The 26,657-nt window shown below is 41.6% G+C and overlaps 1 protein-coding gene across 3 annotated transcripts in view; it reads left to right on the top strand.

The window, feature by feature from the left end:
* The window catches only part of FBXO11 (F-box protein 11), a 133,270-nt gene that overhangs the window by 88,740 nt on the left and 17,873 nt on the right, over nucleotides 1–26,657 (top strand). For all 3 annotated transcript variants that reach the window (XM_073628521.1, XM_073628519.1, XM_073628518.1), the window contains 7 exons: nucleotides 12,593–12,810; nucleotides 13,613–13,698; nucleotides 13,792–13,886; nucleotides 14,516–14,638; nucleotides 16,017–16,102; nucleotides 24,032–24,108; nucleotides 24,191–24,334. In XM_073628521.1, the coding sequence (XP_073484622.1) occupies nucleotides 12,593–12,810; nucleotides 13,613–13,698; nucleotides 13,792–13,886; nucleotides 14,516–14,638; nucleotides 16,017–16,102; nucleotides 24,032–24,108; nucleotides 24,191–24,334 (829 nt within the window). The remainder of the gene's footprint in view (nucleotides 1–12,592; nucleotides 12,811–13,612; nucleotides 13,699–13,791; nucleotides 13,887–14,515; nucleotides 14,639–16,016; nucleotides 16,103–24,031; nucleotides 24,109–24,190; nucleotides 24,335–26,657) is intronic.

Here is a 26,657-nt window from a genome sequence, read left to right as displayed (position 1 = left end):
GCCGAGTGCCGACACAGCGAAGGATCAGTGTTTGGCAGTATAGAAGCTGGCCTTTCCTGCTTAGGGCGATACTCCTGTGGTGCAACATACCTTGTTACTGATGACAGCTAGTCGCAGTAGGACCACGCTCTCCAACATTCACACATGTTCCTATTGGGGGCGTGGGTGGGAGGTCTCCTGGGATAACTGGTGCACTAGTGCAACTTCAGCAGAGTGCTCTCTCAGCTGACCGCTGTTTTCAAGGTAGGTCCCGCTAAATGGATCGGCAGGCCATTTCTCTCCAAAATGGCTGAGAGGTAGGGATGTTTGGGAGGAAGGGCTCCCAAATACCACCGTTGTGTAGAGAGGAACCTGGACATAGGCCCTCCTGCAACATTTTCTCTGGCATCAATGTGTCCCTTGCATCTCTGACTCTCTCCAACTTTTAGGTACCTCCTCTACCTCTAGAGAGCCTTCTCTCCTGTTCCTAGTGACTACTGAGGAATTTTTGTCTGCTTGGGTACATCCCAGCTTTCTTGGATAATTGCCAGTTTGGATCATCTAGGTTGCAAATGCAGGCATTTTCCTTATCTTCTTCCTCCTCATTATTGGAACCAATAGAGATGGTGGCAGGTGGCAGGGGAGGTGGAAGACGACTACTCAGAGGACTCTGTGCCAAAGCCCCAGGGTTGGAGTTTGACTCAAAAAGACCTTTGTTAATTTTTCTCATGGAAATGGTTAGCAATAATTTGAAATCCCTGCGTCCTCTTAAGAGGTTTCAGGACTTGGATTATGGCGGACGCCACAAGATCCTTAGTCTTTTCCACTACATCCTCACTTTTAGGATGTTTTGTATGTGGACTAAGCTTACTTCGGCGAGAGCATATGCATCTGGTAAGTCCAGAAATCGCTTTCCTCAACCAGAACCTCTCATGTCGTAGGGATGCTGTTCTGATTTTTAAGGATCCCGGCAATGGGGGCCTTGTTTTGAAGCATCCTTGGTCGGAGCAGCTGTGCAACTGGTGGTTGCAGCTATGGGGATCTGACAAAGTCTCAAGTTATGAGCTTGGTGGCTGTCTATAGGGGTTCCCTCTAGTGTTAATTTTTACTTCGGATTTCAATTTAGTTTTAGTCATTGTCTTTTGACTAAAATAACGTTTTAGTTGTGTTTTAGTCATCTGAATTGTTTTAATTTTAGTTGACTAAAATCTCCAGTACATTTTAGCTGACTAAAAATGGGTTTAGTTAAATTGTAACGCATTATTTAAGCATTTCTCTAGAATTACCAAACTCCTATAGTATAATTCGAATAATGTAGTGGGGGGAGGGGAAGTAAACTGGAGTGAGGAGGAGTGCACAGGGCAGAGAACTGGTCTGAGGAGGCTGTTATCCTACACGGTGCTAAGCACTGCTACCTTGCTGGGAAGGGAAACCCTCACCACGTGGTTTGCAGGGCAATGTTCTAGAACTCCCAGGCAGCAGGCAGAGGGAGCCTGCGTCTCTCAGGCAATACAGCTTGGCAGGAGGCTGGGGCTTTAATAGTCAGGTGGAGCTCCGAGGAAAGCGGAAGTTCAGGTGGGTAAACCTCCCTCACATTTGGTTCGAATTTTATTTTCAATTCATTTTTGTTGCCGAATACATGCAGCTGACGAAATTTATAACACAAATATTTTTGTTGATGAAATGAACACTGGTTTACTCTAAGGTGGATGCCATTTTGTGCGGACGCTTGGTTTCTTGTGCCCTAAGTTTTTTTTTTTTTTTTATTTTGGGTGGGCGTGAAAGGGCAGTGTTTTTCCCTTCCATAGGAAAGGTTTGTTTTATCCTGACTTGGATGTATACATCCAGAAGATATCAGGAGAAGAGCACTCTGTTACAGGGTAGGGCACGCACATGGTTCTAAAAACCTGCTGCTTTTTCTACTTAAGGAGACTTTCTCTTTGCCATCATCAGATCTCAGACTCATAGCCAAAATCTCAATTCCATACAAAGTCCTGTGCTTCCCAGCCAGCTACACCAAGGACCCAGGCCCTCTTCAAAATGAAGAGGTGGCCCGGCTTGTTTAGGTGGGGGAGGACTTTTGCAGGACTATAATGAATTTTGGGAGGGGGAGTTAATAGATGTGTAGATCTGCAGTATAGTGGCTCACTGCTTTTCAGAGCTTTCCAAGCATCAGGTTTTCTTTGAATCTGCAGGAAAGATTGCTTGATCATCTTCCTTTTTCATGGAGTGTTTGTTCAGGTTCCAGAGGACAAGAGGGTTCTGTGGTTTCTACTCAAACCTCTTTACGATTCCGAAACTGCACAGCAATGTTCATCCTACTGTGACTCTCCATCATTTCAACAGGTTTTTTTAGTGTTTGTGGGAGAGGAATATAATTTCAATTTGTGGCCCTGCTGTTCGGCCTGTCCACTGTTCCCTGGGTGTTCTCTAGGGTCTACCTCTGATTCTGGGCTTTCTACAGTTCCAGGGGATCCCCATTATAAGGTACCTGGAAGACTTCAGCAGTTGCAATCTGCTCCTCTCTTGGAACGCAATGTCTCTCTGTGTGCACTCTAGAGCGGTATGATTGGGTTTTCAGTTCACAAAAATCAGCAATATCCTGGCCTCTCCTTGGATAATGTAAGACTAGAATGATTATTTTTCCAGAAAATTTTCTCTGAGGATTTAGGTGACCTTGCTCAGGATGCTGTGGAATCCCTTGATTGGCCTTTACATGGAAGTTTGACTACCTCCTTTGGGGTGGTTCTTTTACCACGTTCCAATCCAAGCATCTACAGAGGAATGTTCTGAGGACGTGGGACAGGAGACTGCAATCGTTGAACTCTCTGATGTTCCTTCACCCCAGTATGATTTTGTATTTGGACTGGAGAAGTCTTTAAGACTTTTGGAGACTGTAAAGTCTTTTCCCCTTCTCCTGGAAGGATCTGGCAATGAACACCAGCTTCTGGACCACCTTTCAGTACAATAAATCTTAGTCACCGTGGGGGAGGGGGTTGAGAAGAAGAAGAAGTTTGATTCAGTTTGGATTCCTTGAATACAAATCAATCACAGGACTTGGAAATCTTATATTGCTGTATATTGGCTTTCTGTCAAACGGCAGTTTGATTGAGGGTCAGGTTTCAGCCTTGGCAGTCTTTTTTCAGAAGCTGATTGCATCAGAAAAAAATCCAAATTTGAGCCCATTTGGGATTTTCCTTAGTTCTTATGCATAATGAAATTTTGAGTATAGTCTCAGGTAAACAATTAAAAAAAATAAGGTATTAAAAGTACCATCATCCAAATGTTATATAGAAATAGAGGGAGGAAAGAGGGCGCGGACAGTTGCTGAGGCTGCTCTCTCACACACTAAAACCAAGAGGAAAAGCTTGTGGACTTTCCTGGTACTAATAGGCAGACAATCAACTTGAGTAAAAATTCTCATTTATTACATATAAAAAACATACAAATTAACAAAATCAATATTTCAATAAAAAGGGAAATTAAACCTTACAGTATACAATTACTCGTAGGTTTTTCCCCAAAGGGAATATCTGGTAATGGAGTTATCCTCATAGATTAAGGATCCTCTACTAGCTGTGCGGTCTTGATGCCGCTTCATCAGGAGGAATAATCTATAAAAACAGGTAATTTTATTTAGAACATGCGTGCATACAGGTTGGCAAGCATATAATGTTAACAAGACAGCAACAACAGTGAGAGGTTGCTTACCTACAAGCCCAAAGCCAAAAAAGGTCCCAAACCATCAGTTGATTCCCCCCGCGGCAGACACAGGGGATTGTTATCTGAGAATCTAATGTAGTGAAAATGTACAGGTAATTGGTAAGTAATATATAGGATTCCTTTGGGGTAAGAGACGAGGGAAAAAAAAGGGAGAGGAAGGAGGAGGAGGTAAGAGGAAGGAAAAGGATGGGGGGGAAGGAGGAGGGGTATTGGGGTAGAACAAAAATATACAAGGGGGGTGGGTGCCATTACTTCGGCTCGTAGGGTTTCAGAGGTTGCTGCCCTTTCCTGTATGGATCTGTTCCTGGTTCTCCACCAGGGCAATCTGGCTCTTTGGCCTCAGTTGTCCTTTTTGGCTACCTGGTTTCTGCCTTCCATCTCAACCAGGATGTTTTATCACCTCCCTTTTCCCCCTCAGCCTCTGTTGCCAGGAGACAAAGCTTCTTTACCTGAATGTTGTTTGTGTTGTCCGGTTTTACCTGAAGTTGCAATTCAGCAATCAGGTTCTCTTTTGTGCTTTCTGGGGCCCAAAGAAGGGGTCACACAGCTTCCAAATCTTCCATTTCCTGTTGGATTTGTCAGCCTATTTCTCAAGCCGTGGTTGAAAAGAAGAGGTTCCACATTTTTCGGTGACTGCTCATTCTAACAGAAGTGTAGGTGCCTCCTGGGCTATTTGTCATTGAGCTTCAATACCTCAAGGTTGTAAAGCCACTACCTGGTCTTAGGTTCAGACTTTAAAAAAGTTTTTACAAGGTGGATGTTGAAGCCCCTGAGGATGCTACTTTTGGCTGCATTGTATGCAGGCTGCTTTGTGAGGTTCTTTCCTGTTTGTTTTTCTTGGGGCCCATTGGCTTGTTGCTGTGTTTCCTTCCCCACATGTTCTAGTTTGGGATGTCCCTGTTCATAAGGGTTTAGAAAGAAGCTTTGTTTCCCTGTACGATTAGGAAATTGGTATTTTTCGCTTACCGGTAAAATCTATTTTTTGAAATACATCATGGGACAGAGATACCACCCGTCTGTATTGTGGTTTATGGTTCGCTACAAAACTAAGGCAGGCCATAGATGGTGCAAATTATTTCTTTCCTGCAGCCACAGGTTGCAGGAAAGAAATTAGCACGTTTGCCCCATCAACACAGACAGTGCTAATGGGTCCTGTTGAGCCATTGTAGTCCGGAGGGGGGAGAGCTGTCCCACCAGAAGAAGATGGTTATTGTTAGTGATAACTGCAAGGGACTCCAACAGGCTGGTTGTACCCAAGTTGATCAATAGGGAGGGGATGGCTTGGCTTTTTCTTTTTTTTTGCCAGTGTCCAGTTAGTTGTAGGTGGCAGCACCTACATACTGTTAAGGATTTAACCACTTGGCCGTCAGGAGATTTTACCCCCTTAGACCTGATCGGTGGGGCAGTTACAAACACCGATCTCCCTGTATAGCTTTTCTGACAGCAGCTTCTCCTCCTCTCCCTCCCACGGCTGCCAGGGAGATCGGTTGTTGTAACTGCCCCACTGCGCACCGACTGTGTCCTGCTCCAGGTCCCCCTCTGTGCTCCCCATGTCCCCTGTGTCCTCCAGGTCCACATCCATTATCGTCCCCCCTCGGCTCCTCTTCTGGTCCGCCCCCCCCGGATCTGTCTCCTGTCCATTCATCTCCAGTGCAGCTGAGGCTGCCGAGAAATCTCTATCCTCATTCCCTTTCCCTGTCTTACAAGGGAGATAATGGGGGTCTGGATATGGATATCTCACCAAAACCCCCACAACAGGGCTGATAAAAAAAAAAATAATAAAAAAAAAAGAAAAAAATGTAATATTTAAAAGTTAAATTGTAATTGAAAAAAAAAAAAAAAAACTGCCACGGTCCACTCAAAATAACAAAACAATATAAATTGCAAAAAAAAAAATTAACTACTGACACTGCTGCATATTAGCGCCACTGTCACATGGCAGATTAAAATTTAAGAAAAAAAAGTATTGGTGAGTACTTGAGCAAAAAGTATTGGTCTTAAAGTGGTATCGGTGTAACCCTACCAAAAAGACTTGCAGCTGTAATTGCAGTGAAAGGTGGTTCTACAAAGTTTTGACTCAGGGGGGCTGAATACAAATGCACACCACACTTACCACATATTTATTTGTAAAACGTTTTGAAAACCATATCATTTATCTTCCACTTCACAATTATGTGCCACTTTGTGTTGGTCTATCACATAAAATTCCAATAAAATACATTTACGTTTTTGGTTGTAACATGACAAAATGTGGAAAATTTCAAGGGGTATGAATACTTTTTCAAGGCACTGTGTATGTATGTATATATATCTATCTATTACAGTGCCTTGCAAAAATATTCACACCCCCCCCCCCTGGCTTTTTACCTATTTTGTTACATTACAGCCTTTAGTTCAATGTTTTTTGTTTTTTTAATCTGAATTATCATATGTGATGGATCAGAGCACAATAGTTTAAGTTGGTGAAGTAAAATTGGAAAAACATATACATAAAACTATTTTTCAGAAATAAAAAACTGCTAATTGGCATGTGCGTATGTATTCACCCCTTTGTTATGAAGCCCATAAAAAGCTCTGGTGCCACAATTACTTTCAGAAGTCACGTAATTAGTGAAATGATGTCCACCTGTGTGCAATCTAAGTGTCACATGATCTGCCATTACATATACACACCTTTTTGAAAGGCCCCAGAGGCTGCAAGAGGCACCACTAACCAAACACTGCCATGAAGACCAAGGAACTCTTCACGCTTAATAGATTTGGTCTTTATGGCAGAGTGGCCAGAAGAAAGTCATTACTTTCAGCAAAAACAAAATGGCACATTTTGAGTTTGTGAAAAAGCATGTAGGAGACTCCCAAAATGTATGGAGGAAGGTGCTCTGGTCTGACGAGACTATAATTGAACTTTTTGGCCATCAAAGAAAACTCTGTCTAGCGCAAACCCAACACATCACCCAAAGAACACCATCCCCACAGTGAAACATGGTGGTGGCAGCATCATGCCGTGGGGATGTTTTTCAGCAGTCGGGACTGGAAAAACTGGTCAGGGTTGAGGGAAAGATGGATGGTGCTAAATACAGGGATTTTCTTGAGCAAAACCTGTACCACTCTGTGTGTGATTTGAGGCTAGGACGGAGGTTCACCTTCCAGCAGGACAATGACCCCAAACACACTGCTAAAGCAACACTTGAGTGGTTTAAGGGGAAACATGTAAATGTGTTTGAATGGCCTAGTCAAAGCCCAGACCTCAATCCAATAGAATATCTGTGGTCAGACTTAGATTGCTGTTCACAAGCTCAAACCATCCAACTTGAAGGAGCTGGAGCAGTTTTGCAGGGAGGAATGGGCAAAAATCGCAGTGGTAAGATGTGCAAGCTCAGAGACTTATCCAAAGCGACTTGGAGTTGTGATAGCCGCAAAAAGTGTCTCTACAAAGTATTTACTTTAGGGGGGTGAATAGTTATGCACTTTGACTTTTTCTGTTATTTTGTCCTATTTGTTGTTTGCTTCACAACAACAAAAAAAAAACATCTTCAAAGTTGTGGGCCTGTTCTGTAAATTAAATGATGCAAATCATCAAACAATCCATGTTAATTCCAGGTTGTGAGGCAACAAAACACGATAAATATCAAGGGGGTGAATACTTCTGCAAGGCTCTGTATGTGTTAAGAACTCACACTGAGCTGTCATACACATGTTCCAGTGGAAGTAAACCCTCCTATCGTTTTCAGTCAAGGAAGCTGCCATCTTGGTCACTGTTTAACCGCTCGCTGCCCACCTGCCATAGTTATACTGAGGCAAGGTGGCTCGGCTGAGCGAATCGCCATAGGTGTACGTCTGCGCACGGCCCATCGTGGGTTCCAGTGGGGGAGCCAATAAGGGTTGCCACCTGTCCGGTTTTGACCCGGACAATCCAGGTTTTGACACATGTGCCTGGGTTTCCACCCGCCGTAGCCCTAGGCACACTTACCACCGTCCTGTACTCTGTCAGCCCCCTCTCTCTCTCGCGCTCTCTCTCTCTCGCGCTCTCTCTCTCTCGCGCTCTCTCTCTCTCGCGCTCTCTCTCTCTCGCGCTCTCTCTCTCTCGCGCTCTCTCTCTCTCGCTCTCTCGCGCTCTCGCTCTCTCTCTCTCGCGCTCTCGCGCTCTCTCTCTCTCGCGCTCTCGCGCTCTCTCTCTCTCGCGCTCTCGCTCTCTCTCTCTCTCTCTCGCGCTCTCGCGCTCTCTCTCTCTCGCGCTCTCTCTCTCTCGCGCTCTCTCTCTCTCGCGCTCTCTCTCTCGCGCTCTCTCTCTCGTGCGCTCTCTCGCACTCGCTCGCTCTCGCTCTCTTTTTCTCAATTTAAAAATGTAGTGCAACCTTCCCCTATAATTATATTAATTCGTATAGTATTAATGCACTCCAATATTTAAACATACAGTATATACTGTGCAATCTCCATACACATATAATACTGTATGAATAGTGGTGTAAATCCATTCCAAAATGTGCTGTGCTAATATCTATTGGATATTAGCACAACATATTTTGGAGTGGATTTACACCACTATTCATACAGTGTTATGTGTGTGTGGAGGTGGAACAGTATATATGTTTAAATAAGATTGGAGTGTATTAATACTTGGATTACCCTTGGGGGTTTCCACCATCATTCACAATTATTTTTTCACATATGAATTATAATTATAGGCCGAGGTTGTGCTGCATTTTTTTAATTTGTATTTTTTTGGGTCTCTAAGGGGAGCACTGTTATAAGGGGATTCTGATCTAATGGGGTTCCTCTATTGAGGCCCCTGTATTATGGAGGGCGTAAAACTGACCCCTATATTATGAAGGGGATGACACTGACCTGTGTGTGTTGGGGGGGGTGTGACACTGACTCCTGTATTACAAGGGGGGGTGACACTGACCCCTTTATTATGACACGTAGGATTGACACCTGTCTGGGATTCACCTGAACAGCTCAGGTTTTGAATCATGTGTCTGGGTTTCAGTCTGCCTAAAACCCGGACACATTTAAAGACTCCTCCGAATTTGGCATGTGCGCTAAAGTGTTTGGGTTTGACTTGAAGAAAAGGGGGCAACCCTAGAGCCAGTCCAGCGTGTCTGACGGACCCTGTGTGCTGTCCGCCCGCGATTGTTTCCTACAGTGACAGAACGGGGATCTGCCGAAGTAAACAAGGCAGATCTCCGTTCTGATGGGATTACACTGGGATCTGGTCTTTCTGCTTTGCAGGAAGAGGAATCTCTGTGTTATCCCAGGCAGCCCATCCCCCATACAGTTAGTAAACACACCCAGGAAACACATTGATCACCCCTGATGTTAACCTGCACTGATCACTAAAAATGTCCCTGGTTCCCAAAAATGTGTCAAAAATGTCCGGTGTCCGATCTGTCCGCTGCAGTGTCGCAGTCCGGCTAAAAATCATTCATAAATTATAATAAAAATGCCATAAATCTAGCCCCTAGTTTGTAGATGCTATAACTTTTGGGCAAACCAATCAATATATGCTTATTGGGGATTTTTCTGCCAAAACTATGTAGTGGAATACATATTGGCCTAAATTGATGAAGAAATTTGATTTCTCTTTTTGGGTATGTTTTATAGCAGAAAATACATTTTTTTTTTTTTTTTTTTTTTTTTCAAAATTGACGGTCTTTTGTTTATATTGCAAAAAATAAAAACCACAGAGGTGATCAAATACCACCAAAAGAAAGCTCTGTTTGTGGGGAAAAAAAAAAGGACATCAATTTTATTTGGGTACAGCATCTTACAACAACGCAGTTGTCAGTTAAAGCAGTGCCGTATCGCAAAAAATGGCCTGGTCATTAAGGGGGTAAATCCTTCCGGCCTTAAGTGGTTAATCTTCAACTCCAATAATGCACATGTGATCAGTGATGACCCCAGCCATTGGATGGTTTGGCCGAGAGCACAACCAATGTGACGGTTACATTCCTGGCACATGCCGGCAATGTAACTGTTTTTTGAAACTGTTAAATCGATGGGTTTACTTCCACTTTAAGTATTTTTAATTGTTTGCTAGAATGGACATGTAGAAATGGTAAAGTGAACATTGTCTTGTGTACCCATTACATTTTAATAGCAGTGACTATTTAGTGACTGGAAACTACAAACCAGACGGGAAATATTTATGCATTCTATATGGTGAGAATCGTCATTATCTTGTCTAACAGACTTAAAGGGTAACTCCACAGTCGTGAGGAAAATAAAAAAATATTATAGAATGTACAATTGCTACACAAGGCATATTGTAATTGAATGCTATTAAAAATTACCTTTCCAATCTGCAGCGCTGTCATTTTCTGTAAAATCCAGTGCAACATGGCAACTTGGAAGTGTCTCGTTCACAATTTGTGTATGGAACACCCCCAGAAATGTTGTTTTCTGCTTGTGTGGATTTTTTCCTAAAATTCTGCACAAAGACACAAGTCAGATTTTAGGCATCCTCTGCAACAAAAATTTCCTTTTTTTGTGAGATACTCCCAAAGGGTTAATCACTTCTAAATGGATACAGACCCTGCATTTTCCTCTTTAGAAGACTGCAAGTGCATTTGATAATGAAAAAGTCATTTCCATTCAGATTCACTCTGCAGACAACAAACCGCTTTTTCTTCAGAGCAGAGACAGGTAGTATTCTGCAACAAAGTTTGTCAAAAATCCTTGCCTTGATAACCCAGAGTGAATTGTTTTTCTTCCTCAACAAAAGTGGAGTTACTCTTTAATATTTGGACCTACATGGTGTTTAAGCTTAGTGCTGAAAGATTTGTTATTGCCCTATTCAATTTTTTTTGTTATGTTTCTGACTTTTTAGCTTAAAGTGGTTGTAAACCTCAGACATGAAATATGAACAAAGCATATCCCTATATAGAGTGTACTTGTCTCAGTCCAGGGCACGAAGTGTCATTTCTGCCTGCTGCTTTGTTCCTCTATCAGCATGAATCATTTTATGACAAGTTTTCCTGACACCAAGAGAAAAAAGGTGACAGGAGAGCACTCTAGCTAAGTGACAACCTCAGTTCTGTTCCTGTTTGTGTGAAGGGGGTGTCCCCTTCCCTCCAATCAACTCTGAGCTCTCCTCACTGATGTAACTTTAGCTCTCCACCCCTTGCTTTTTAGAGCCGAGAGATCCTGTGTAAATTCTGCACTTTTAATGGTTGCAGGGGAAAGATGGCTGGAGATAAACATGTACAACTTATATAGGAGGATTTGTTTTGTCTTTGTATCACCTGAGACTAGTCATGTCACTGGGTATATGTAAGGGTTTACAACCACTTTAAGTTTGAGTGAAACATCACCTCAAGTGTGACAGTTGCTGCCTTATCTGCTACCTGACCTCACACACTGTCTCCCAGCTTCCAAGTGTGCAGCGTAGGACAGTAGATAGGGAAGCAATTGTCACTCTTTGGGTAACCTTCACCCCATTAAGTAAATGTAGGCATGAGACACAAACGTAAATCTTTGAAAAGGTTCAGTTTTGTTCTTTATACTTGTATCTCTACTCCACAAAACAATACTCCCTGGAATGCATAAACACTGGCACAGGCAGATTTTGTGTCTCTAAAAGTTGTGAAGAATGCGCCAAATTCATATACCTGTCTAGAACTTGGACTTGAATTTTGCTCATGATGCACCACTTTTTAGAGCGTACACGAGGACACTTTCAAAAAATCTGTCGCCAGTTTTTCTCTCTCTACGCCAAAAGAGAGTTGGTCCTAATTGGCTCCACTTTTACATTGCACATTCAATGCAACACAAAGTAAAAGCAGCGCTTTATAGAACTATCCGAATTTGGTGCACAAGCCGATGTCAGACACCAAGGGTTTTTATTTAATAAAGCTTGCAGAGTGCAAAATCAGGCTCACTTCTGCATGGAAACCAATCAGCTTCCAGGTTTTATTACCAAAGCTTAACCACTTCCAGGCTACTGCACGCCGATATACATCCTCACTTTGAAGAGGAATATCGTTGTTATGGCAGCAGCTAGCTGCCAAAACCCTGGTATCCTCTTCTTCGGTGGGCTGTCCGGTTTCCGATAATAGTGGTCTTTGCGGCAGATTTGCCACAAGACCACTTTTATTGGTGGTGGTAGAGGCCCCGCTCTCCGGTGCCCTCCACCACTTACCGCAGCCGTCGGTAGCTGCGGAGGCAATTGGATGCTTCTTCCTGGGTGTGAAGACCATACCATTGCAGGGTGGAAGCGACGTCAAATTTTTTTTTTATTTATTTTTTTTTATTGCATTTTAGTTTAAATATGAGTTCTGAGGTCTTTTTGAGCCCAGATCTCATATTTAAGAGGTCCTGTCATGCTTTTTTTTTTTTTTTTTAAATAACAGTGTAAAAATAAAACGTAAAATAAATAAGAAAAACTTTCCTGTCTTATTTTTTTGCTGTCTTATTTTTTTTTAATTCAAAAAGTGTGTATTTTTTCCAAAAAAAAGTGCGCTTGTAAGATCGCTGCGCAAATACGGTGTGACACAAAGTATTGTAGTGACTGCCATTTTATTCTCTAGGGTGTTAGAAAAAATGTTTGGGAGTTCTAAGTAATTTTCTAGCAAAAAAAACTTAACTTGTAAACAAATCTCAGAAAGAGGCTCGGTCCTTAAGTGGTTAAATAAACAAGCTGATGTTAGAAGCTCAGCACAGCTGCACCACATTCTACACCAGCCTTAGTAAATCTACCCCCAAGTGTCACAAATGCTTCATTTATACATACATCAGCAAGAGGGATAATTGCCAGAAAAGTGGCGCATCATCAGCTTTATTGAATTCCCCCCGCTATGTTTTGGTTTGCCTGCTTTCACATATACTTTCTCTGCCCCCCTATCATTTCATTATAAAATTGTTGAATTTTACCCTCCGTGGTTTCCTGCAGGGTTACTTCGAAAGCTGCAACATCCATAGGAATCGAATAGCAGGTTTTGAGGTGAAAGCCTATGCCAATCCCACGGTGGTCAGGTGTGAAATTCACCACGGTCAGACGGGAGGGATATACGTCCATGAAAAAGGGAGAGGACAGTTCTTGGAGAACAAAATCTATGCAAACAATTTTGCTGGTGTATGGATTACCTCAAATAGTGACCCAACCATACGGTAAGCAGTAAATAACATTTATTTTTGTGGTTTTGTTCAAATAATGGGTGCAGGTAAAAAGGCTGTTTGTTCCAATAATTGTCGCCCTTTGAACATTAATCAGGATTGCAAGATGAACAGAGAAAGCACTGCATATACAATTCTCTGGAGCAGCAGTGTCATCCTGTTACTACTTCATACCAGTCTTTGGCCAGGTTAAAGAGTTTTTATCACATGAGGTGTCATACTTTTCCTGTAGCTGTAAAGTTTATGTATTCTACAAAATTTTAAAGCTTTGGAAAATATTATTGGCACCCTTGCTATGAATTGTCCTCGGAAGTTGCAGTTTAACCACTTGCTGCCTGGGTCAATTTGTACATTTTTCGCACACACTAAAATCAGCATTATTTGCTAGAAAATTATTTGTAACCCCAAAACACCATATATTTTTTTGAAAGCTGAAGCACTGGAGAATAAAATGGAGGCTCTTGCAATTTTTTATGTTGCGTGATATTTGCACAGCCTTTTATCAAATGCAAGTTTTCAGGAAAAAAATACACTACAATGAATTTTAGTGCACACAAACACAATATAATACCCTGTTGTTTTTTGATAAAATATGAAGGATGATGTTCGAGTAAATATATACCAAACTAGTCAAGGTTTAAAATTTGCATGCGTGGCTTTTTTTTTTTTTTTTTTTTTTAAGTGAACTTCTCCTTTAAACATAATGGTAAAAGAGAAGATTGGCCATTTATTTTGGTGGGTGTCATGTTTTATTGGTCTAAACAGTTACTGACTAAAATATATTTTTTTCTTCAAGGGGAAATGCAATTTTTAATGGAAACCAAGGTGGTGTGTATATCTTTGGTGACGGAAGAGGCCTTATAGAAGAAAATGACATTTATGGTATGCATTTTTTTTACCTTTTGGAATTCATACTTGTGTACAATTTTTCTGTACTGCTTGTCTCTTAATATGGATTTACTTTGTTCTCAACAGGCAATGCTTTAGCAGGAATACAGATACGTACAAACAGCTGCCCCATTGTCAGGCATAATAAAATCCATGACGGCCAACACGGTGGAATCTATGTGGTAAGTTATTGTAATTATAACTTATTTAATATATATTTTTATTAATTTTATACGTCTTCAAATGGATAAAGTTGAGAAGACCAAAAAAACTCTACAAATGGTTCCTGGTTTATGTAGGCCTGGCTTCATAGCACCACGTTGCATTTTCCTGGTGTTAGTTTACAGCTGATTGTATTCGGCAGTATTCGATTATTAAAATGTAACTCTTTTTGCTGCACCCTATTTGTAACCATTTGGTTGTGTTGAATGCCTGTTACCTCAGTCGCATGCTGCACCCCCATTCCTCAAACCCTGACTCCTACCCCCCATCCCCCCCCCCCCCCCCCGCTGACTCGTACTTTCGCCAATGATGCACAAGCTGATGGGAGGAACCACAGCATGCGACAGAGGAGCAGGTATTCTGTACTCGCGGAAGTGTGGCATACAGAATCTGCATAGAGGCAATGTTTTCACTTTCGGACCTACAGCCTAGGCATTGTGTAGTAACAGGATAACTTTAACAACTATATAAATCAGGAATCGGCTGTACTGCAATGGAGCATTTTTTAAGAGAAAATTTAAGAATTTCTTTTCATGAAAAAAACAAAACAAACGCCACACTTCTATGTCATGTTCTCTCTTATTTCCAGCATGAAAAAGGACAGGGCGTAATTGAAGAGAATGAGGTCTATAGTAACACATTAGCTGGAGTTTGGGTAACAACAGGAAGTACTCCGGTGTTACGAAGGAACAGGATACACAGTGGAAAGCAGGTAAGGGGTAAATCCTTCTCTGTTGGGTTCAATGGTGATGCTAATCTATTATAGTCTGTACTAAGAGTGTTTTTCAGGAATTGTAACATTCTAATTTGTGAAAAGCTGTATGTAAGCTTTATTCAGGTCTGATGTTTTGGTGGGGCCCAATATGAGGATTTCTGCTCTTACAGAATATTCTCTTAATGCTTCATCTGCTTTAAAGGGGTTGTATACCCTCATTGTTTTTCACCTTAATGCATTCTGTGCATTAAGGTGAAATCCTTCTGTAGTGCTGCAAGGCCCCACCCCCACCGGTTTTACTTACCTGACATGGATCTTTCTCTGGCCGGAAACGAGCACACCATCTGTAGCTGGTGTCTCGTGTCCTGATTGGATATATTGATAGCAGTGCAGCCATTGGCTCCCGCTGCTGTCAATCAAATCCAATGACACAGCACCAGGGGGCGGGTCCAAGGCCTACATTCTTTGTGAAAGGACACAGATGCGGTACTCGGGAGCGCGCCCACCTGGGTGTCCACCAAGGAGAGCGCTTCTCCAACGTGGACACTCGATGCAGCGAGGAGCCACCAGTGCTGTTGGGGGACCCCAGAAGAGGAGGTTTGGGGCCACTCTGCAAAACGAACTGCACAACGGAGGTTAGTATGACATGTTTGTTGTGGGGGTGTGTTTTTTTTTTTTTTTTTTTTTAACAAGGGTTTACAATCCCTTTAAGAGTACATAAGATTTTTTTTTTTTTTTTTTTAATAAATAAAAGCACCCCTGTGATTTTTAGTACTCGTACTATATAATTAGGATATTGTCCGAACTGTCCTCATACATTTTTTTTTTTTTTTTTTTTTAATCTGTAATTTCTTACATGATCAGGCAGTGGTCATCGAAGATGTGGGAATCTGAAGCCCACCCCTGTCTATTTCTGGGATTCTGTGCAGCTGGCTACCCATCATGCACCTCCCGATCTTGCGCCTGTGCAGTAATGACACTGCTCGGCACGCTTTCTTGATTACAGGTTGCCATAGCAATGGCGGTATCAGCGGAAGTTCCCACCCCTGTATTTTGGCAACCTGTCAATCAATAGAGAACCTGGAAGGGAAATGAAGTGCGGTTGGGGAAAGGAGCGATGGAGGAAATGGCGCCAATTGCGTCGCTTCTGGTCAGGAAATCTTGCAATCAAACCCGCATTAGATGCTCGAAGACTTCTGGGATCAGTGACCTAGTTATCCCAGGAATCAATGGGCTATACTGATGATGTACTAGCTTAGGTGGCTGCAACCAGAAGGGAAGACTACTGGGTTTTGTATACCAGATGCATGTAAACAGAATGTAAGGCCATTCAAATACTGTCCACGTTTGTAACAAAATACTAATTTTCTCTTAGGTCGGTGTATACTTCTATGACAACGGACATGGAGTACTAGAAGACAATGACATCTATAATCATATGTATTCTGGGGTTCAAATACGGTAAGGTGATTTTCTTGTATAGGTAGAAATTCCTACCTGCTTTTTTTTTTTTTTTTTTTTTTTTTTTTTTTCACCATAACATTTTATGATGCTAGTAGCAGGTTCTGAACTCACAAACCATTACTCTAAATATTGAGGTTTGACGATATTCCAGGCAAATATGCTGCTTTACCCTCACTTTTTTCCACAATGTGTCTAGTTATGTTTTGAACTTTGCTCCATCCAAAAAGAAATCTACTTGCAAAGAATAAAGTAGAAGCTCACATGACCCTCTGCCAAATGCTGCTCTAGTCAGTCGAATTTGTCACCTGAAATCCCTTAAGAAACCAGCACTTCTGAGAGTGGTCTCTCCTGGTCTCTATTTTCTCCTGCTGATCCCCATGTGCATACTGTATCCCGTAGTGATCAGAAGGGGGAACCGCTGAATGCAGTAGATGACCAGGAGATTAACACTTTGTTTCTGAAGGAATTTTAGAGTACTTCTCTCCCAGAATTGTTGTTTTTGGAGAGGCTTCATGTGGTTTACCTTGGGGAGAGTAGCATTTGACAGCACGGGCAGCAGGGGAGGTAAGTGTTTACATTACGCCTTGCAGCACATCTATTCACTGTATTAGTTTAGGGGCAGAGTCACTTTAAAGCAAACCTGATTACTGCTTTTATTTCCAAAAAAGTGATTATATGTAGAACCTACCTCAGTACTTTCCTGCCCCCTTGGAGCAGTCATTCAAATATTCGTCCACTCAGTAGTGATGCTGGTGTGTGCACTATCCTGACCAGGCTGCTGAGTGGAACATTGTAGGTCAACCAATCTTCTAGTTCCTGGGCATGCTTCAGAGAACATAGTTTTTAAACGAACAGCAGGGAAAGTAGCAGAAGAGCTTATCATATTTTATAGTCTGGGGCAGGAAAAATAAATTGGAAGGAATTCTGTCTGAGAACCCAGCAAAAGACAAGAGAAGGATGTCCTGGGTCAAAGACTGTCATTGAGATGACAACAGTGTTTTTTGCAATCTCTTAACAGTGGATTTGTGTTGTTTGAACATTGTTGGTACGGAGCATTGATACGCTTTGCAAATATGGCAGTCATTTTACAAGCTTATGTTTCCCTTCAGGTTCCCTTTAAGCACTGAGGAGGACACCATGCCTCTCATATCTGACTGAATGACAGGACAATACAACTCAAAGCAGCACTTTGGTCACTGCAAAAGAGCATCCCCAACATTCTTATAATTCATATAATTTTAGAAAACTGTTCTGGAAGAGTTATTAATCTTGTTTACCAATTCCTCTATTTTATATGTTGCAGTGACTACTGCTGGCCTGTTTAGAGTTCGACCTAAAAACTAAGATGTCCATTGAGATGTCTAATGTTACATGTGCTATGCAAGAGAAGAGTATATGTGTAGGCAGTTAGCAACTTCTACTAAATAAAAAGGCTATAGGCTAATTTTGTTGAGAAAATCATGGGACACAGAGCGTCTTTTATAGTCATTACAAATAGGGTTTTGTTGCCACCTTCAGGCGATTAGATGCTGGCAAAAAAAAAATCAAGGAAGTTTCCTCCCAAGGCCTCCCTGTTAGCCAAGGCCTCCACCCCCCCCCCCCCCCCCTTTTTTTTTTTGTTGCGAATGTCTGAAGGTGATGTCACAACTCACCATCATTCTGCACAAAATGGTTAGCTTCTCAAGCTCCCCCACCTGCACTAGACCCCTGCACTAGACCCTGTTCAATGATATATTATCGGAATAAATGGCTTTGCCTTTACTGCTCCATTATATTTCGTATAATATGTGAATAGAAAAGTACAATCACTTCTTTCATTGCCCGTCATATAAAATTGGACTCCCTATTTGACTCCCTTAGATTGAATTCAATTAATTCTATTCACAGAGAAACTTAATTTTTCCTCTTTTTGAAGATATGCATGCAATCTAAGGGTTTACTTATACTTGAGATAAATATTAGTTATGATGCTAGGTTGTAGTATTGTCTAGAGTGACCTCTCAGGTATATATAGATATAAGAACGAACATACTTATTTGGAATAATACATCATTTAACTATGTGCTCAGAACAAATGAATTTCAAATACAATAATAACCCACTTGGAATAATAAAAGATGACGCAAAGAACTTAACCATTGACACCAATTAAGTATCAGTGGCCCAAGTTCCGAGATGTTTAACACAGGAGACCCAAAAAATAAACAAAATCATTTAAAGTGGAGGTTTCTTATCCAACCTTATGCTGATATTATGAAGCTGACATTAAAAATGTAAAGTCTCAGAACTGGAATATAGTGTCATGTTGCGTGTGGCGGCTTGAACTGCTCTTACAGATAAGCTCTAGAAGACACTAATTTGGATGACTGCCTGGAATTTTAATTGAAAATCATTTCTTTAGAAAACCAACATTTACAAGCAAGATACATATGCCAGTCATGAACATGACTATTTCCACAAAATTATAAACCACTCAAGTTTTGCGAAAGTTCCTTTCATTCCCTGACCCTTTTCTCCGCTCAGTGCAATAAGCATAGAAGTAATATAGTCTTTCCCAATGACTTCTTCATCAGTATGAGATATTCCTGCCAAATTGCCAGTACAACTCTAACACAGTCCATTCCTTCGTCTTATTCTAGCATTATTAACAACATTGGAGATCCCTGTGCTTCATTGTGGTTAGAAGAAGGTGTATCATATATTTCCTAGAATCCCTACAACTTCTTGACAGATGTGCCTTTTCTTTTTCTTCTTTACATTTCAGGGATCTATCTCTCACATTTTGCTTGGTCAATAATAATTTGGAAACCAGCATTTAGAATGTCATTACCAATGTCTGTTAGATGTACCAGATCCTGATGAAACCTTGCAGACCAATGTGAGGCATAAATTCCTTCATAGGAAAATTATTTCTCTTCAGTTCCATTTTTAAAGCACCTTGTTTATAGTGAGGCCCCCATAATAATTTAGGTATCCGCTTTGAGAAGACAAGGGTGGTAGAGGCAGATGGTTCACTGATCATACTAAGATCAGACTTCTTTGAAGTAACATAAATGTTGATTCTATGCCATTACCTGATTGATGGGTGACAAGGTCATCTGGTTACAGCTGGCTAAACTCTGATGCAGTGCATTCATAAAGTATGAAGACCCCCCCCCCCCCTTCACTTTTCATTTTTTTTTTTATGTTGCAGCCTGATACAGTTGCTTAAATTCTTTTTTCCCCTCATTAATCTACATTCAGTACCCCATAGTGATAACGCGAATACAGAATTTTAGAAATGTATAAAAAAAGAAAAAACTGAAATATCACATTGTCATAAGTTTTCAGACCCATTGCAACAACAGTTGAAGTTTATCTCAATGGCTTCCCTTTTCTCTTTAATGGTGCTGAGATTTGTCTACACCTTCATTGGAGTCTGTCTACCTGTGGTAAATTTAATTTTATTGGACCTGATGTGGAAAGGAACACGCCTCTCTATAAAAGGCCTCACAGCTGACAATGCATACTGTATCAGAGCAAAAGCCAGAAGATCAAAGAAACTGCCTGCAGAGCTCAGAGACCGGATTATTGAAAGGCACGGATCTGGGTAAAGCTATAAAAAAAAAATTCTGCCCTGAAGGGTCCCAAGAGCAGAGTGGACTCCGTAATTCTCAAATGTTCCAATTACAGAAGTTTGGCACAACCAGGACTCTTCGAAGAGCGGGTCACCTGACCAAACTGAGCCGTGGGGGACGCAGGGTCTTAGTAAGAGGTGACCCAAGAACCTGATGGTCAGTCAGACTGTGCTCCAGAGAGCCTGTGTGGAGATGGGACAAAATTCCAAATGGACAACCATCACTGCAGCCCTCCACCGATCTGAGCTTTATGGCAGAGTGGCTAGACTGAAGCCTCTCTTCAGTGCAAAACATATAAAAGCCTGCTTGGAATTTGCAAAAAAGCACCTGAAGATCTCTGACTGAGGAACAAGAATCTCTGGTCTGATAAAACCAAGACTGATCTGTTTGGCCTTGTTTCTAAATGTTGTGTCTGGAGGAAACCAGGCACCACTCATCACCTGCCTAATACCATCCCTACAATAAAGCATGGTGGTGGCAGCATCATGCTATGGGGTTTTCTTTTTAGCAGCAGGAACTGGGAGACTGGTTAGGGTTGAGGGAAAACTGAATGGAGCAAAGTACAGCGCTATCAATGAAAACCTGCTCCACAGTGCTTAAGACCTCCCTGGGCCAAAGGTTCACCTTCCAACATGACAATGATCCTAATCACACAGCCAAGACAACACAGGAGTAGCTTAGGGACAACACTGGGAATGTCCCTGAGGTGCCCAGACTTGAACCTTATTGAACATCTCTGGAAACACCTGAAAATGTTTGTCCACCGACGGTTCCCATCCAACCTGACTAAGCTTGAGAAGATTTGCAAAGTAGAATGGCATAAATTCCCCCAATCCAGGTGTGCAAAGCTTGTAGTGTCATATCCAAAACATCTCGAGGCTGTAATTGCTGCCAAATGTGCTTCAACAAAGTACCAAGTGAAGGGTCTGATTACTTAAGTACATGTGGCATTTCAGTTTTTTTTTCTTTTTAATGAATTCAGACATTTCTAAAATTATTTTCATTTTGTCGTTATGGAGTAGTGAGTGTAGATTAATGAGAAAAACATGAATTTAAACTGTAGTATCAGGCTGCAACATACAAAATTGGAAAGTGAAGGGGGTCTGAATACTTTGATTATGATTACATTATTATACAAATTCTCTCAACATGTTCCCAGTTTACCACTCCCACAAATGCTAACCACTTCAGCTGGAAACATAAGATTTTCACAAACTTCCCTTTCTACTGCCCCCCATGAGCATAATAAATATGAGTGACCAGTTACCCAAATTAATTTTCTTGAATCCTTCACTGCTGTTGGTATTGGCACACCGTGAAGCTTCATAGCGGCTGCATCGCTATGCTGTGATCATTATTAAAGGTCAGTAACTTTAAACCCCAAAAAGACAAGATCTTCCTATATTTCTTCCATTCTTTCCACGCGAAGCACCTTCTGCTGGGCATTGAACAACTCCCATTCCACAGAGAATAATACAACATTCTCAAATGTGTGAAAGGGTCCTCTTTCCAGTCTCCTTATTATGGCATAAAGGTAGTAGCTATGCTAGAAACTTGCTTGTTTGTCTGTCTCATGTGAACATACACTACTACTTGTTTCCCCTGAAATTGGCTGTCTCAGGTCTACATCTGGCATCTCTGATAAACGGGAGTGTATTGGAAGTAGTTTCCTCAGCCATCTCTCCTTTCAAAAAGTTATCAAATAACAAATGCCTCTGTCATCTACCAATCAACTTGTTTGCTCCAGTTATTTTACGTACCTTAATGTAACCTAAAATAGTTTATATTCACAATTGTTCACTCTCTAACATGATGAATTTCCTTATACTTTATAATTGCTAGACCTAATAGGATTGTGCCATTCACATGGGTACTAAATCACTTACAAATGTGGCCAGGAGGCATATATTGGAGCTCCACTTATCTTAACTTAGCACCCCCTTCTAACTGATTACCCTGGAGTATAATTAGCTGGCTCTAGACACTGTATTCAACCTATGGCTGGCAGATTACCATTTGTGTCCCCTCCTTCAAGGCACAGACAGGGAAACTGGTCTACACCGATGGCGCATCTGTAATCTCATCCAGCTGAAACCTGGAGCCCTCGTTTGTTGACCTGGTATTTCCAAAGGAAATTCCTAAACCTTACCAAGAAGTGCACTCTGTAGCCACTCCCCAACTTCGTAGTTGCAGGATTGTCTTAATCTTTGGTTTGCACCACCCCTCACTAATCAACACAGATGAACGCAACAATTTGAGAGGGGAGGTTCCAGATGGAGGTACCATCTGTAGTGACCTACATCAGTGAGTCTCCTCCGATTAGTGGCTTTCAAAAAAATGTTCCTTCAAGTTCTGATGTTTAGTACTTCCCCACAGGTTCATTGCATTGGGACATCCCTATTTGTAATGAATATAAAGATGTGTCCCCTAATGTACAATAAAGAAAATAGGATTTTTGGTTTAACTGTAAAATCCTTTTCTTTTAGTACATCACTGTACACGGAGATCCCGCACCTCTTTCTTTGTGGTTCTTGGCTTGCTACAAAAACTGAACCGGGAGGGGTTATGCCTAGGCGGGCGACTTCCTGTCTTGGTTTTTGCTAGTGTCCAGTCACCTGAAGGTGGCAGCATAGCCCTATTCATAATGAATATAAAGACGCTCTGTATCCCATAATGTACACCAAGAAAAGGATTTTGCAAAATCCAATTTAGGCAGCTAGGGATAGGTTGTGATGTGGAAAATAAGATTTAAAGCCCAACTCCAAGTATGATCCTTATTTGCATACTTACATTGGTCCAACTTGGCACAATATAATTTTGCATATCTCATACCTGAGGGGCTGCTTTGGAAGCGGATAGCCAGGATCTACCAGTTCCTGTGCAGACTGCTTCCTCTCTGTACACTGCACCGGGGACTAGTCGCTTGAAGCTGACACTTCATAGAATGCCTTTTAAAAAAAATTTTTTATTGAAAACAAGATGTTCTGTGATTGTGATGTCACAGCCCCATCTATACACAAACATTGCTAGTTACAGAGGAACCTTCTCTTTATGGATATAGTTAATCACTTTTCAGTCATCTTAGAGAGATTTGAATTGAGTGCTTTCTAACATTTTAGTGGCTTGTATGTCCTCTATTAATGTTTGACCATATTTTATTTTATTTTTATTATATTTTTAATTCCAACTTGCATTTTTGATGCGGTTTCCAGCAAGCACATATCTTTCATAAGAATAAGTGGAACAGCATGTGTAGCATTATACATCCATTTTGCGTGTGCCATATAAAAATTCCTCCCCTTTTAGAAAATGTGTTTGTAGTGCATCACAGATTCACTTAGTACTCGCTCGAACTGCCCACACACTAAATCGTTTTGTTTTAACTTTATTTGAAGTGCAAAAAGTGACACTTCATGTCACTGTACAGCAGCGCAGGGTGTTGCAGTGACATGCGATCCCTTCCTGTAAGTTGAAAATAAATGTAGAATGTCTGCATTTTGTTGCAGCTCGCTGCACTGCACTGCACCTCGGGGATGTGTTGCAACGTTAACAGGACACACGGGAACCATTTTTTGTGTGTGTCCTATAGTGACCTTCGTTCATCCAGTGAGGTAAAACACAGACCACTGCACTATATGTGAACAGGGCTATAAAAATGCACATTAAAAACATGCATATTTGTAAGTGTGAATGTGCATTGGCCCTTAAAATTTAAATGGCGAGAAACGAGCAACAGTCCTTTTAGAAAATGGCTACTTTGTATCACTTAAGTTATACATATGTTCGTAGTAAATCATTGCAGGCTTATTGTGGGTATTGAGGTTGTACTGATATCGGTGCTGATACTAAGCATTTGCACGAGTATCGGTACTTGTGCAAATGCCCCGAAACCGATATCTTCCGGCTCAGTACTTTAAAAAAAAAAAAAAATGGTATTGGTGCAACCCTAGTGGGTATAGACATGCTGCACATCTAAAGGGATGAATGGATGCTTTCTTTCATGAAGCTCTGTAGGCAGAAACATCTTATCAGTAAGTAGATGGCAGTTTCAGCTGGCAGAACTATTGATTACAATATGGCTCTCAACACACAACCGAAGCAAAGAGAAAAAGGTAAAAGGGTGTATCTGCAAACCTTCTTAAGTTGTGTGGCTGTAACTGGTGGAGCTGACTAAGGTCTGTTTTATAAATTTGCAGAAAATGACGTTCAGATAAAACTGAAACATGGATACATTTTATATAAATGGCATGCCTTAAAATATTTTGTATGCATTGTATTTAGTAAACTTTTAATCGTTTTCTTCATCTAGGACTGGAAGCAATCCTAAAATTAGACGGAACAAAATCTGGGGCGGTCAGAATGGTGGTATCCTTGTGTATAATTCTGGTAAGTAATTTGTGTAAAAACTGCTTCTGTTCCTGAATATTCACTTTCATGTACTAATAATGCTGGGATACTCTCTGCACAGGGCTTGGTTTCATTGAAGACAATGAGATTTTTGACAATGCAATGGCTGGTGTTTGGATAAAAACAGACAGCAACCCGACGTTAAGACGAAATAAAATCCATGATGGGAGGGATGGAGGGATCTGTATATTTAATGGAGGCAGGGGTAAGTTGTTTTACCTTCCTTGAAATGCATGGTGTTATAAACATCTCCCATACCAGTTGTCAAAGGCAGTGCTCAATGTTCTGACAGTAGGATTCTTATGGCATGGTCCTGCTGATGTATAGTATCACTTAAATGTCAACCTAGGCAACAGTGTTGGAACATAAACAAAAAGGTAAGTGTAGTTTATTAATCAGTAGAATGAAACCATGTATGCTCTTCCACGGCAAGGATCAAGAAGGCCAGCATGTATAATAATCCAAGTGCACATCATTCCTCAGTCATGGCTGGAAGGAACTCGAACGGAAAATTGGTGGTATAGCTGAGTTCACCAGGGAACTCTGCTATACTAGCTCCGTTCCTTTTGAGGTTCCCACCCAGCCGTGACTTGGGAGCGATGTTCACTTGGATTGATTATTATACCTGCTGGCCTTTGTGATCCTTGCAAGTAAGTGCATAGATGGTTTCATTCTGTTTGAGAATAAAGCTACACTTCATGGCCCCCTCTCCTTTGTTTGCAAGTTTCTCAAGACCCTAGAAGGTGTCTGGAGAAAAGGAGCTGCAGCCATAATCAAATGACTGAACCTTATATACAGTACCTGCTTTCCATCTAGACACGCACACAGTTTTAAAGCGGAGTTCTGCCGAAATTTTTTTTTTTTTTTTTTTTAATGTCAGCAGCTACAAAAAGTGTGACTTTTAATAATCAGACACTTATCTGTCCCACGGTCCAGCAATGCGAAGCTCTGCTCCTCTCCCCCTCCTCTCCACGGCGCTGGCATTCGTACTGTGGGTGCCCGGCTGTGGTTCCACAGCCGGGCACACGCTGCACATGCGCGAGCCGTGCGGTGTATGGCCGGGTAATCTTCTGGAATCTGTGACGTGACACACAAGATTGCAGGGAGGAGGGAAAGGAACTTCCTTCCGGAGCCCCATGAGCAAGTGGGAGCTGGATGCCTCTAAAAAAGAGGGTATCCACTCCCCACCTCCACCCCCCCTTAAAAAAAAAAAAAAAAATGACATGGCAAATGTAGCATATCAGCGGGTCACCGTCACTTAAAGTGTAAGTTCCTTTTTTGGGTGGAACTCCGCTTTAAGGGTATACTTTTATTTATACTCCATTTTTGCCTTTGTCTTTTGTACGTTTTAGAACATTGTTAGGACATGAAAATCATTGGACATTCACTCTTAATGTTACAGGAGGGAAAACTAAAATGTTTTTGTGTCCTAGCAACAAGGCAGGATGTGGAGATTGCTGAATGGCGCATGTCTTGTTTGGCAAATCTATGGACACCCTCATGTCCCTGGGAGTAAGAGTACTCCTTTTTGTCCTGCAAAAGAAGTCCAAGCCACAATCTCAAAAGACTCTTCCGCCTCTGAGGTAAAGAACGGTTCTTTTTGTTCAGTCAAGACCTCTTCAGCACGACGGGATGACCCCACTTTCCGCAGTGGTGGGGGGATGGGGTCATCTGATGGCCTTTGCGAACAACTAGCCAGAAAGCATCTCGGATTCCTGAATAAGAATGGTATTCAGGGGCTACAAGCCAGAAGATAACAGAAGAAGAAATGACTCCTGCGCACAAGTAGATGACCAGACAGATACTACAACGTCACAGGCCTTGCTGCCCTCAAGGATGGGGAATCGGTAGTGATTCTTGTATGTTCCTCCAAGACTTTTGGAAGGTTTTGCTCATCTTAGAACCGTTGCTGCTAGTCGTTTTTTTTCACTTTGCACTTTGTTCCACAATCGCTTGTGAGTAATTTATTTTATCATTTTATACAATAAATACTTTTACAACAGATAATGCACATGGCTGGTGTGCCCCTTTTTCTTGCTACAAGCCAGAATTCTGATCTCTGCCCTCTCCTAGGTTGATGCTATCCAACCTGCCTGTATCCCTGCACAGATTGCTCTCTTGCACGGATGTTGTAGATCTTGAACCAAGGAATTACTGCCGTTATTCCAATGGAAGAAAGGTTTCGGGGCCTTTTCTCCAACCTTTTCACTGTTCCAAAACCAAAAGGGTGTGTATTTGCTTCATCTTAAATGGGAAGGCATTAATTGTTTTCATTAGAGATCACAAATTTCATATGGCATACTCCAGGTCTGTCATAGTCTTCCTTCATCAGGGAGACTTTATAGCCTCTGTGGACATCGAGAAGGCGTACTTTTCATGTCCTCCTCTTTCCAGCGCATCAACTCTACCACAACGCTTACCAGATTTAGCTTCTATTTTGTTCTGTCTTCAGCACCACAAGTGTTCATCAAAATGTATTCTTTTTATAGGATAATCTCCTAAGTGAACAGTCAAAGCATATACCAACA

The sequence above is a fragment of the Aquarana catesbeiana genome, linkage group LG04 (assembly GCF_042186555.1).
Source record: "Aquarana catesbeiana isolate 2022-GZ linkage group LG04, ASM4218655v1, whole genome shotgun sequence".
In the NCBI taxonomy this organism is placed as follows: Eukaryota; Metazoa; Chordata; class Amphibia; order Anura; family Ranidae; genus Aquarana; species Aquarana catesbeiana.
Note: the sequence above shows the minus strand (reverse complement) of the source record. Positions and strands in the feature narration are given on the sequence as shown.